The sequence below is a fragment of the Cottoperca gobio genome, chromosome 3 (genome assembly GCF_900634415.1).
Source record: "Cottoperca gobio chromosome 3, fCotGob3.1, whole genome shotgun sequence".
Classification (NCBI taxonomy): Eukaryota; Metazoa; Chordata; class Actinopteri; order Perciformes; family Bovichtidae; genus Cottoperca; species Cottoperca gobio.
The window spans coordinates 24264993-24276094 of record NC_041357.1 but is presented as its reverse complement, the minus strand read 5'-3'; the positions used below and the strand labels follow the sequence as shown (position 1 = coordinate 24276094).

Below are 11102 nucleotides of genomic sequence, written 5' to 3'. Positions count from 1 at the left end.
ATGTAGGTCATGTATGTTTCCGTTACCATTCCTGGCTGCGTTCAGTTGCTCTCTCAGACTATTATTTTCTTTTCTCAGTGAAGCATTAACACTCTTCAGTTCCTCCACATCCTGCTGAAGAGCTCTGACTGAACAGCTGGAGTCTGCAGAGTCAACAGGCTGCAACACACACACACCGATATATTCGCCTTATGAATTGTTCTTTGAAGACAAAATGACACCGTGCCTGTGCACTAAAGTTGTTAGTGGTTTGCAGTTAGGTGAATGCGTAATGTATTAGGTTGCACGTGCATCTCTTCCATGGTTTTGTCTTTGTTAGGAGTGTCGTAGCTTTAGAAACACGTCAAAGTGAAAGGATCGTTCCTGACGCAGGAATACAGACTCAACGTCAAACTCACTGCAGTGTCTGTCGGGCCTGCCTCCTCAATGATGAAGATGCCCTCTGTAGTCATCCTCACTCCTTCCAGAGATGATATCAGGTCAGTGCAACCCTCTGAAACAGAAAACCAACACTATCAACAAACTGTGTATTTTGTCTGTTGTGCAACTCATCTCTGCGAGTTTGAGGTAATAATACAGGAGTGTGAAATGAAGCGTTCATAACTATATACTACTATAACATTTATTTGTTTCACATGCACCTTTTGTACTAAATATTAACTTAAATCCGTGAGCTGAAGGCCTGACATGTTGTCTCTTGCTCTCAGTCAATAATAATAAAAGAAAATATGTAGAGTCTTTCCCAAACATCCATCTTTCTCTTCATGCTCACCTTGAAGGCCCCAGAGCTCCAGCACCACAGCGCTGCTCTGCAGGTAGTCTAACAGACGTTGGGAGGTGTGGAGGGAGGCGAAGTGAACTCTGTGATCCAACAGAGGATTGACGTTGTGCCACACGGCCGGAGAGTAGAGAGGCTGGCCGCAGTCCAATAACCTGAAACTGAGAACAAAGAACAGGATCTCAGTTCTGGCTGTGTGAGTCCAGAGGGCAGTAATACAGTGGAAACCATATGGATCAAAAGGATTGGGACAAAATCAATATTCACTTAGAGTACTTAAAAGTCCGCTAACAGTTCATTCTGGGTCTTTTCACATGACAACTTATGGAAAATATTTGATATATTTGATTTTTATATTAGGCATTGATAGCCGACAGTTTATTTTCAGGCTTGTTGAAAAATGTTGAGATGCATTGAAACCAACGCAATTAGCACTACTGACGTTACTGTATTTGTAAACAACACAATACTGTATGTAGGCAACAAACTGATTATAATTTGAACCACAGTAAGCTATATGTTTTATAGTGCTTTGCTGTATTATAGTGTATTTGAATTATACACAATACAGTCATTTAATTTGTGCAGTAAAGCGTTTGAAACAGTCAAATAAATTAAGTAAATAGTAAAAGCTGTCGTTTCATTTCTTTATATTCATGTAATAAATGTATGAGAAATAAATAAATAAATTGGTTACAATATTATTCTGCTTATAGTATAGTATACTGACAGACGTGACTATAAGAGGCTTTCACTGTATTCCCCGTTTCTATTATGAAACTTCACTTTTAATCCTTGCACCATTGAAAACAGCGATTTAATGTGCTGGATATTCCTGTGCTCTGTATCCTCCCTGTACTTCTCTTCAGTGCCTACATGCCTCTACATATAGACCCGTATGTCTCACCCAATTTGGACCCCTCTGTTGCGGGCCTCTCTGATCCAGCGCAGGCCACAACACTGTTCCAGGACCAGCTGGAAGTCCAGTCGTCGACCCAGTAACTCAGACGGGTCGATCAGAATGTCATCCTCACCCAGAGGGCTGGAAGGGGGGATACATTATATATTATATATCTCTCTGTGTTTATTAGGGTTATATTCAGTGTGTGTGTGTGTGTGTGTGTGTGTGTGTGTGTGTGTGTGTGTGTGTGTGTGTGTGTGTGTGTCATACAGTCCTGTGGAGGAGCAGGGGACCAGCTGAGCTTGTAGAATAGCCTCCTCTGTGCCCTCTGGGCCCAGCACCTGCAGACAGAGGTCATCAACCAACTATCACTCTGTGCTCACCTTCAGTACATAACTCAACTTTATTTATATAGCACCTTTCATACAATCATGCAGCCAAAAGTGCTTCACAGAGCAAGTTTCGAGACAAAAAAGAAACACAAAAGTGTTAAATAAATAAGATTCACTGGAATAAATAAGCACAAGAGATAGAAATAGTATGAAAACCAATTATTAAGGCTTAAAAACTGAGGCACCTTAAAGATAAAACGATACCAACCTCCAGTTGCTCTTCCAGAGGGATGCGGAAGGCCAAAGACTGAAGCCAGAGGTGAGCAGTGCCCAGAAGCAGAGGCTCCACAGGATCCCAGAAAGGGTCTTTATCTCTGGGTAGAGCAGTTGTCGACAGCCCCTCTACTCTCTGACAGCAAGAACCAAATATGTAGAGTTAATGCTCTGAAATGTAAAACTAGCTAGTGTGTAGTTGTAATTGTTTTTTAGCTTTTCTATATCAGGTTCACACAGGGACGTGCGTCAGGGGAGGCAGGGGAGACAGAGCCTCCCCCGTCATCATCAAAATCGCTGAATTTGCGTAGCTGCAGCCCCTTTCAACATAAAAGCACTGATGCACTGTAACCTGCTCTATGATTATGGAGTTGTGAGTTTCCTCTCCTGCCCCTTCTCTCTATTCATATACATATCTGTTTAATATAAAATATATATAATAATATAATTTCAAGCAGAAACTCAAACATAAATAATTACACTTGGTAAAAGCCTATTTTTTTGGCTGTTTTGTTACAGTTTCCAAAGTTTGATTTGCTTGTAGTCATATTCTGATTTGTAAATAGTGTTTTACTACAATTTGAAAAGCACAAGCAACATTGAATTACATCGTCTCCGCTCTTCTCAGCCTGATGCTGCTGGTAGGCTTCTTCCATCAGGAATTTACGGTTCACAAACTTGGCCTTATACCACATCCAGACCTGGAGATGGAAAGGGAAAGCATTTTAGACAAAGAAGCAAAAATTCAAGACCTGAATTTAAACCTAAATTGAAATTGGAAATATAAAAAAGAGCTTATGAGCGTGTGTACGTGACAGAGATAGAGATATACCAACCTGTTTTCTTCCCGTAGAGGTGACTCTGACAACAATCTCCTTCTCCAGATCGTGACCTTTTGAATCCGACAGCGCCAGATTCTTGATCTCCAACTTAAACTCCACCCCCTACAAACACACACGATAAAGTGCAGATGTTTATTAATTGTGAATATATAACAATGACCATAAAACAACAATAGGAAGAATGCTTCAGAGTTTTATGACATCTGGGAATGTTTTTGGAATGTGTTAAAAACTGTGACATTGAAAAGGCACTGTGAGCGTGAATTATTATTATTATTGTAACATAATGTCCTTTTTAACTTTATGTTTAGCCATTCATATTGTATTACTAATATTTCAATTTGGGGGAAGGTTCAGTTATGCATGTACAATGTGTTAAATGTATAAAATCAAGAAATATATGTTTTGTTTTTAACACAACTGCCTCCAGAAAGGACATATTAACCAGAGAGATGCTCAGTTAAATTAAAACCATGTGCTGCATGTTGTTGTGTTACCTTGTTCAGTTCCTGGCTCATCTGGTTGGCCTCAGCCACCATGGGCATCAGTTTGATGTAGTCGTAGAAGACGGCCAGCAGACTGGGGTCCGTCTGACTGGACCCAGCACTGGACTCACCTAAACACAGAAATACACATGAATAAGATCTGACAAGACAAACCTTCTTTACTCCCAGCTGTAGGTCCTCCTGCTCACCCAGGTGGATGCCCTCAGCAGCGGCCACTTCAGACTGGAAGTAGTCGTAGTCATAGCGACTCCAGTCATCCCCGCCCCTCTCAGACGGATAACCAATGAACAGGTAGGTGCAGTTGGAGCCGAGAATGAGACGATCCTAAAGCGAGATAGAAAAGAGAGAAAGACGTGTTGTGTGTGTGTGTGTATGCATGTCACACAGTCACATCATGAAGTGTGTGTGTGTGTGTTGACACCCACCAGGTGCTGCAGCTCAGTTGTTTGAGAGACAGCGTTGCCGTTGATAATGACCTTTGACCCTGCGAGCGGGGTCAGTGTTACCCGGCGCTGTTCATTCCTGAAGCCAGCATGACGCTCCTGGATCCTGACACACAAAAACACACGTACATGTGCCAACATAAATGTGTGTATGCGTCCAGACAGGCCTACTCTCGTGTACAAATTATTTTATTCAACTGTTTATTTTTTTTAAAGGGTCACAGAGCCTGCAGCCTATCCCAGCATGCACTAGGTGAAATCATTCACATCCACCTTTTAGACATCATGTATAGAAGACTGTCAAATGTCTCTAATCTAAAAAGTGTTTAGGTGTAACATCACTGTGCCACTATACTAAAGGAGCCTTGGAGTTTTTTGCATCTACATGTAACCTCATCCAAAGAGCACCTCAAACAAAACTCGTTTGGAGTCGAGGAAGCGCTCCTACCCAAATATCTTTTGTCTCTAATCTCACTTACTTGCGCTGAGTTTGTGATCTTCGATTGTTTCCTGATGTGATGTAAACTAACCCTAAGCCCTTGATAGAGATGGATGTCGGGGAAGAGTCACACAGGCCGATGTCCCATTCACCTGGAACACAAAACAGTATTGATGAGTGAAAATAAACACGGCAGTAGCCGTAGCGATGGGTCAGATATGACATCCAACTCTACAGCCTACTGATGTATTACCCAAAACCTCCCTCTCTACAAGGTGTACTAAGCTAGAGAGTGAGATATTCATCACACTATAAAGAGAGACAGAGTTACCCTCCTGAATGAAAAGCTTGACCACCCCCGACAGCTGAGCGTCCTCGTTGATGTTAAGGATGTAGGGATGCATCTGCATCATCCTCCTCTCCTGACAGTGAGGGAGGGGGACGGAGAGACAAGTAAGAGCTGACAAATATCCATTTATACAGATTCATACAATAAACATTCACCAAGTACATTGATGTTCTGTGCTCATGTGTTTCCTGAAGCTCATCTGAGTGTGTGTGTGTGTGTGTGTGTGTGTGTGTGTGTGTGTGTGTGTGTGTGTGTGTGTACCTGTGTGATGTTAGCATACTGTTGCTCCCAGTCCTTTAGCGCCTCCTGCAGATGTTGTTCCCACAGAGTCTGAATGGCTCTGATCTGGAGCTCATTGTGGGTCAGCAGCTGACGAAGCTCCTCTTAACACACACACACACACACACACACACACACACACACACACACACACACACACACACACACACACACACACACACACACACACACACACACACACACACACACACAGTCAATCAAACCTATTGATAGAATTACTAATAGAATAGGATTTTACAACTTAGGTGCAATAGAGTAAGTGATTAATAGAATAACAATATGTAGAATATCTTCTAATCTATTCTTAAAGTGAGTCTTACTGGTCTCGTCGTTAGCTCTGCGTCCCTCCTGGCCCAGCCGGCTCAGTCTTTGCAGCAGTCTGGCGTTCTCGGCCTTCAGCTCTTTAACCAGACGCTCAGTGGGGCTCTCGTTCACCACTGCTCGGTTCTGGATACGCTTTGCCCTAAAGGGGTGAGGGAGGCGTGGACACAACCAGTGAGATGTGTGGGGTGTGGGGTGCAACAGAGGAAAGAAGGAAGAAAAGGCAGAATTACATGACAATGAGCAATTGGCGGAGGATAGTTAGCATCCGTTTGTTATTATGGTGGCAACCTGCTGAAATCATGATGGTTTGTTGTACCTCTCTGCGTAGCGCAGGGTTGACAGAGACTCCTCGTAGCAGATATCAGCAGGGCTCAGCGTGGCAATCTTAAAAATTGAGTGATGTCCAAAATTAGAAATAACTACATTACTTAGCATGACACAACATCAGTGCAGGGCTGCGTCAGAATACCATAACTGTAGTCAGTTACAGAATACAAATTACTAAGCATTATTGGAATTATAATTATTCAATCCAATAGATTACATTGCATCAGTGTGTGTTAGCACTATTTTCTATAAAGTGTCTGTTACCATAACAGTGCGACTGTTGCCTCCCAGCGCCGACTGCAGCAGCTTGGTGAGAACTGAGTCTCTGTAGGGAATGTGGACGACCTTCCTGCCCACCGCCACGTCAGCGAGGGAGCTGCAGGAGAAGAGGAAGTGAAAGATAAAGATAAACCAAACTGTATGGAAACTAAATTCAACTAAACACCAGGCCAACCTGATCACATTGCCCAGGGTGGTGAGGCTCAGGTTGATGGCTGTGCCCTCTTTGAGTCTGTCCGCCTCCGACCCCGACGACCGCTGACGCTCACTGCCGGCCAAGTCCACCAAGTTGATGTTGGACTGCTTTGTGATGCTCTCTTTGGAAAAGATCTGACAGGAAGTGGCAGCGAAATTAAAATAGTATTCTGATTTTAAGGTACAGAGACACATGTGCAGGTAAATGACAAGAAAAGAATCAAATCAAGAAGATGTCAAATGTTTTAAAGAGGTATAGGGATGAGGAAGGGTTGGTGCGATGAACATGAGGTAGTTGTTTAAGTGATATATGATTGACACTGTGAGGATATTTGGCTTGTACATAATATCATTGGGGTAGTTGTTTGTGAGTTGTATATATGATAAATATTGTGTTACTTGTTTTGGATGCTTTGGAGAAGCGGGAGGATTATATAAACATATACTTCTTCCTTTTCAGGCATGTAATATTTATTTATAATGTCCATTAGAATTATATAGTTTGCTATATGTTCATTCTATTTCTTATTTTTGTTTTGTTATTTGACCTATTTGTTACATGAGATTACTTCGTAACATCTTGAGGACGTAGTGTGCATTTTAACTGCCGGGACGGAGAAATCTAAATGTTGGAGAGTGTTGTATGTAGAAGGGCTGAAAGTGGAGCCGCTTACCTGTTTGAGCTGGAGGATAATGAGCATGTGCGAGCGACTACTATTGGCGTTCATGTGAGTGGCCGCGGTGGTCCGGGTCCTGGTCCCCTGCTCCATCAACTGCTCCACCTACATTTTAACATTCACACTTTAACATTATTCCAAATACTAGCAAACAGAAGGAAAACTGAAATAACCCTAAACATTCCCTGCGGCTCTTATATCACAATCAGGGTTCCTAAACCTTTTCCAAAGTCACATTCAAGCTCTTTTTAAGGTTTTTTAAGGTTTTCCAGGACCTTACAGCTATAGTAAATGATATATACAGTATATACTGTATCTACAGTATCCTGATGATTTAACTTCATTACATCAGATGTTATTATGCTATATGATTATGTTTCGTGACAGCATTCTACGGAAGACAATTACAATTTCAAGCAGTTTCAAGCACTTTACTCAAAATCCAAGCACTTTTCAAACCTTGAAAACACTACATTCAAATTCAAGCGTTTTCAAGGATGTTCTTAAGAACCCTGCTTAATTCTCTAAATAGGGTACAAAACAGGCAGGACCCTCAAGACCCATAGAGTTGAATGTAAAACGTGGACACTTATATATCCAGCTCCCTTCCACTGTCTCACAGAGTTTGTTCCTTTATGTAGAGGTGTTACATCGCCATCTCTCTACCTGCGGTGCGCTGTCACACGGGACTGTTCGGAGACCCTCCACATAGAAGCCTCTTTGCTGCTCCTCTCTGACTCTGAGCCCCCCTGGAGTACGAGACCCCCGAGACAGCAAGTCAACCACCTGGACAGAGAGGAGAGACAAAAAAATGAAGCAGAGATTAACGAAGGAGTGACTTCTTAATGAATTAAATATCCAGAGAAAGAAGAAATGATACACAAAAACATATCAGAGGAAGAACAATAACAGTTACCTGCTCATTATAGATCTCCAACATACTGAAAAACACCTGTGGAGACATCAAGAACAAAGAAATTCAGGTTTTTTACAACCACACATGCCACTGTGTGTTGGGAAACAGCTACACACTCTTTACCTGACACTGTCTGGTGTCCTGGTTCTCTTTAATGGCCTGAAACAGTCGGTCGCACAGTTTAGGAACCAGACCTTTGTTAGGCCCGTAGCCCACCATCGAGTAACTCTTCCCTGAGCCGGTCTGCCCATAGGCCAACAGAGTGGCATTGTAACCCTGCAGACATAATTTTAGGACATAATAACAGGTCTAAATTGAACATACAGTTGAACCCACTTGTTCTAGCGACACAAAAAAAACCACAGAGTTACCTGCAGTGCATTCTCCAGTATTCCCTCTCCCAGGTCCTGGAACACACTGTCCTGGGGATGGATGATATTTGATGAGCTTGTAACCTGGTAATGTCTTCCTCAAACTCATTCTAGGTCTGTCAGGACAGTCTACATCACTGGTTCCCAAACTGGGGGTGGGCAAAGCTTCACGAGGGGGTGGAGAGTGTACGACAACTAATAAAAACTAACAAAAAAATATACAGTTGTTCTATATCCCAGGATTTTATTCATTATGTGAAGAAAACTAAATTAAATAGTTATTTCTAAAGGTTGGATTATTATTTTAAATACCAAAGGATAAGGGCACGGTGAAGAACTGAACATAAGTTGCTATATTTATAGTCTTCCCTCTCTGCTAAACTACCTCGTCATGTATTAGAACATTTAAAACTGCAAAAAACAGCGAATAGAGGGAAGGAAAACACTGAATTGCCAAAATATAAGCCTATTAGATATTGTTCAAATGTATTTGATATTAGATAATACAGACAGAAAATTGTTTTAGAAGTTCCTAAAATGAAAATAAATAATCTGCTCAAAATCCATCCAAGTCACTCATTTTGTTATTTTAAACAAACTTCCTGCAGAACTGCGTTTAGTATTTGGGTTGGATGTAAAGTTTATCCGTTTATCTGTACAGTTATTGTTATGCATTGAATATAACATGAAATATCTCTCAAATATGTCACTTAGTCAGGGGTCCCTCAAGTGAAAAGGTTGGTCTACATTGAACTGACTAGATGTTTGCATTCCGCTTGTTGTGCAGGGTTCATTATGAATGCACCAGCTCTTTGGCTGTTTTACCAGGATGCCTTGGAGCTGACCTGGTCGGCGTATCGTCCTCCGGGCTCCTCGGGCACGTAGAGGCCACAGCGGTCTCGTGCGAAGCCGCTGTGGGACCAGTAGGCGTAGTCGAAACAAAACGAGCGGCGGCTCTGGGGTTCACGCGGGTCCTGGATGGTGATGGAGCTCGAGACCATGGAGACAATACATCGGCTGCCTGCGTCCCTCTCTCTCTGGAGGGAGGGAGGACATGAAGCAGGATGAGGAAGAGGACTAAACAACAGGTTTCATTTTGATTTCAAGGAAAATTAGAGGAAGTGAAAGTAAAAGACTGATGTCTAAATCCTCTTTAAAGAGATACATAAACCTAGAATCTGATCATTTAGAGTAAGACAAGTGACGCACTTAAAAGTTCACACATTATGCTCATTTCCAGGTTCATAGGGTTTTTACTAGAACAAAACTTGTTGTTCCTCGTCTGAATATAGGCCTACCTGTGAACACCCTCCGTCTGTTACACTGCAACTGGGACACATTTATAATGTTTACATTCAAAGGTTCATGTGTAATTCTGAGCCACCTGCTCCAGAGAAATAGGGGTCAGTATTTCACAATGTCTAATGTTTATATTTTAGTTGTAGTAGTTTGGCATTCTTTATATTGCATTTACTACCAGAAGACACTGCTGAAACTCAGAGCCGGTCAAAAAACACTGCTGTGTTATAATCTTCACGTGGAGCTGATCCATCTGGCACTAATGTTAACCTGGGACTGTAGTCTGTGTGACGTTACGTTAAGTTTGTTTATTGGAATAAATCCAAAGTGGCAGAAACTAGACGTTTAGATTCTGGCATGTTACACATTGAACCTTTAAAAACTGAAACTGTTGTGATGTCACAACAATACAGAAGTCCTGACGGCTCGTTTAAAGGCAGTTTCTTGGACACGGGCTGTGCGTATTTCTCCATGGATGGAGCGTTTCGATACTTTCAGAGTATTTATAAAGCATTTAGACCTACTTTATAATGAAAAAGACAATATTTAAACCCTTTACATTGTGCAATTAAGATTTACTTTATAAAGACTTGAAGCAAAGAAACTTGTTGAATGCCACTTTAATGCAGCGGTGTCATCAGATCCATTGTTTTTCATCTCCCCCAGAATACACATTATGAATCATTACATTTCACCTGTTTCACACATGCTTTACACTCAAGACAGGCCTCCAAGTTAAACTCTGCATGTGTGTGTCTCCATCTTTTCTGTAGAAAAGTAATAAATGTGTATGAAGTCAAATCACCCTGTGTTTGATTTCTCACATATTCGAGAACATTTACTGTAGTTCTGTAGATGTATTAACTATTAACAGTACGTTGTAATACATACACAATATAAAAACATCATGCAACAGACATGTTGCGTAAATTAAAAGACGGATGAGCTTTTTAAAATTGAAACTGTACATATTGTACACGACTGCACACTGACCTTGTTGAACGGCCGGACTCTGACAGCCACTTTGACACAGTCCTTGCTGTGCATGTCTGAGGCTTTAGCCCTCATGGTGCAGCAGGCAGGCATCAGCACAGGAGACTGGCACACTGAGTGATCAGCTCCCGCACACAGCGACGCGGGGCTGTGTCGAGTTACACGCTGACATGGACGCACTGAAGTCAGTGTGACAGGGATGTGACAGGGACTTTAACACAGTGGTGTCCACATTAGTATGTTAGAAAAAGCCTCATGAGGTTTTACTGAAAACATGATGTAAAAAACATTTAGTTACTCTAGTAAACACATTTAAGTATCAATATAAATATCCAATAGGACCTCTCCTTTCTTAAATTCTTAAGTTTTTATATATATATTAAAAATGAAATAAACTCTTTCGTCCAAAATAAAACAGACTAAAATATGTAGTAGATAATCCTACAGTCTAAAATTAAATATAAACTAGCAGTAAGTTATTTAATAAACAAATAATAATCAGCAGCCTTTAATATGGAAAGAAATAGTATTCTAAATTGCTATATTAATACTCCCCAC

At 41.4% G+C, this 11102-nt stretch overlaps 1 protein-coding gene across 1 annotated transcript in view; it reads right to left on the bottom strand.

The window, feature by feature from the left end:
* The window catches only part of kif28 (kinesin family member 28), a 12050-nt gene extending 1413 nt beyond the window's left edge, over window positions 1-10637 (bottom strand). Inside the window, exons 1-25 of the mRNA XM_029459442.1 lie at window positions 10545-10637; window positions 9098-9289; window positions 8253-8303; window positions 8005-8157; window positions 7882-7917; window positions 7632-7751; window positions 6963-7070; window positions 6269-6423; window positions 6079-6190; window positions 5804-5871; window positions 5484-5626; window positions 5125-5246; window positions 4846-4936; window positions 4606-4666; window positions 4058-4181; window positions 3821-3956; window positions 3624-3742; window positions 3121-3228; window positions 2893-2985; window positions 2280-2420; window positions 1950-2020; window positions 1686-1820; window positions 773-939; window positions 399-493; window positions 27-159 (exon numbers count right to left, since the gene is read on the bottom strand). Coding sequence (XP_029315302.1) covers window positions 27-159; window positions 399-493; window positions 773-939; window positions 1686-1820; window positions 1950-2020; window positions 2280-2420; window positions 2893-2985; window positions 3121-3228; window positions 3624-3742; window positions 3821-3956; window positions 4058-4181; window positions 4606-4666; window positions 4846-4936; window positions 5125-5246; window positions 5484-5626; window positions 5804-5871; window positions 6079-6190; window positions 6269-6423; window positions 6963-7070; window positions 7632-7751; window positions 7882-7917; window positions 8005-8157; window positions 8253-8303; window positions 9098-9289; window positions 10545-10637 — 2827 coding nt within the window. The remainder of the gene's footprint in view (window positions 1-26; window positions 160-398; window positions 494-772; window positions 940-1685; window positions 1821-1949; window positions 2021-2279; window positions 2421-2892; window positions 2986-3120; window positions 3229-3623; window positions 3743-3820; window positions 3957-4057; window positions 4182-4605; window positions 4667-4845; window positions 4937-5124; window positions 5247-5483; window positions 5627-5803; window positions 5872-6078; window positions 6191-6268; window positions 6424-6962; window positions 7071-7631; window positions 7752-7881; window positions 7918-8004; window positions 8158-8252; window positions 8304-9097; window positions 9290-10544) is intronic.
* Between the last annotated feature and the right edge of the window lie 465 nt (window positions 10638-11102).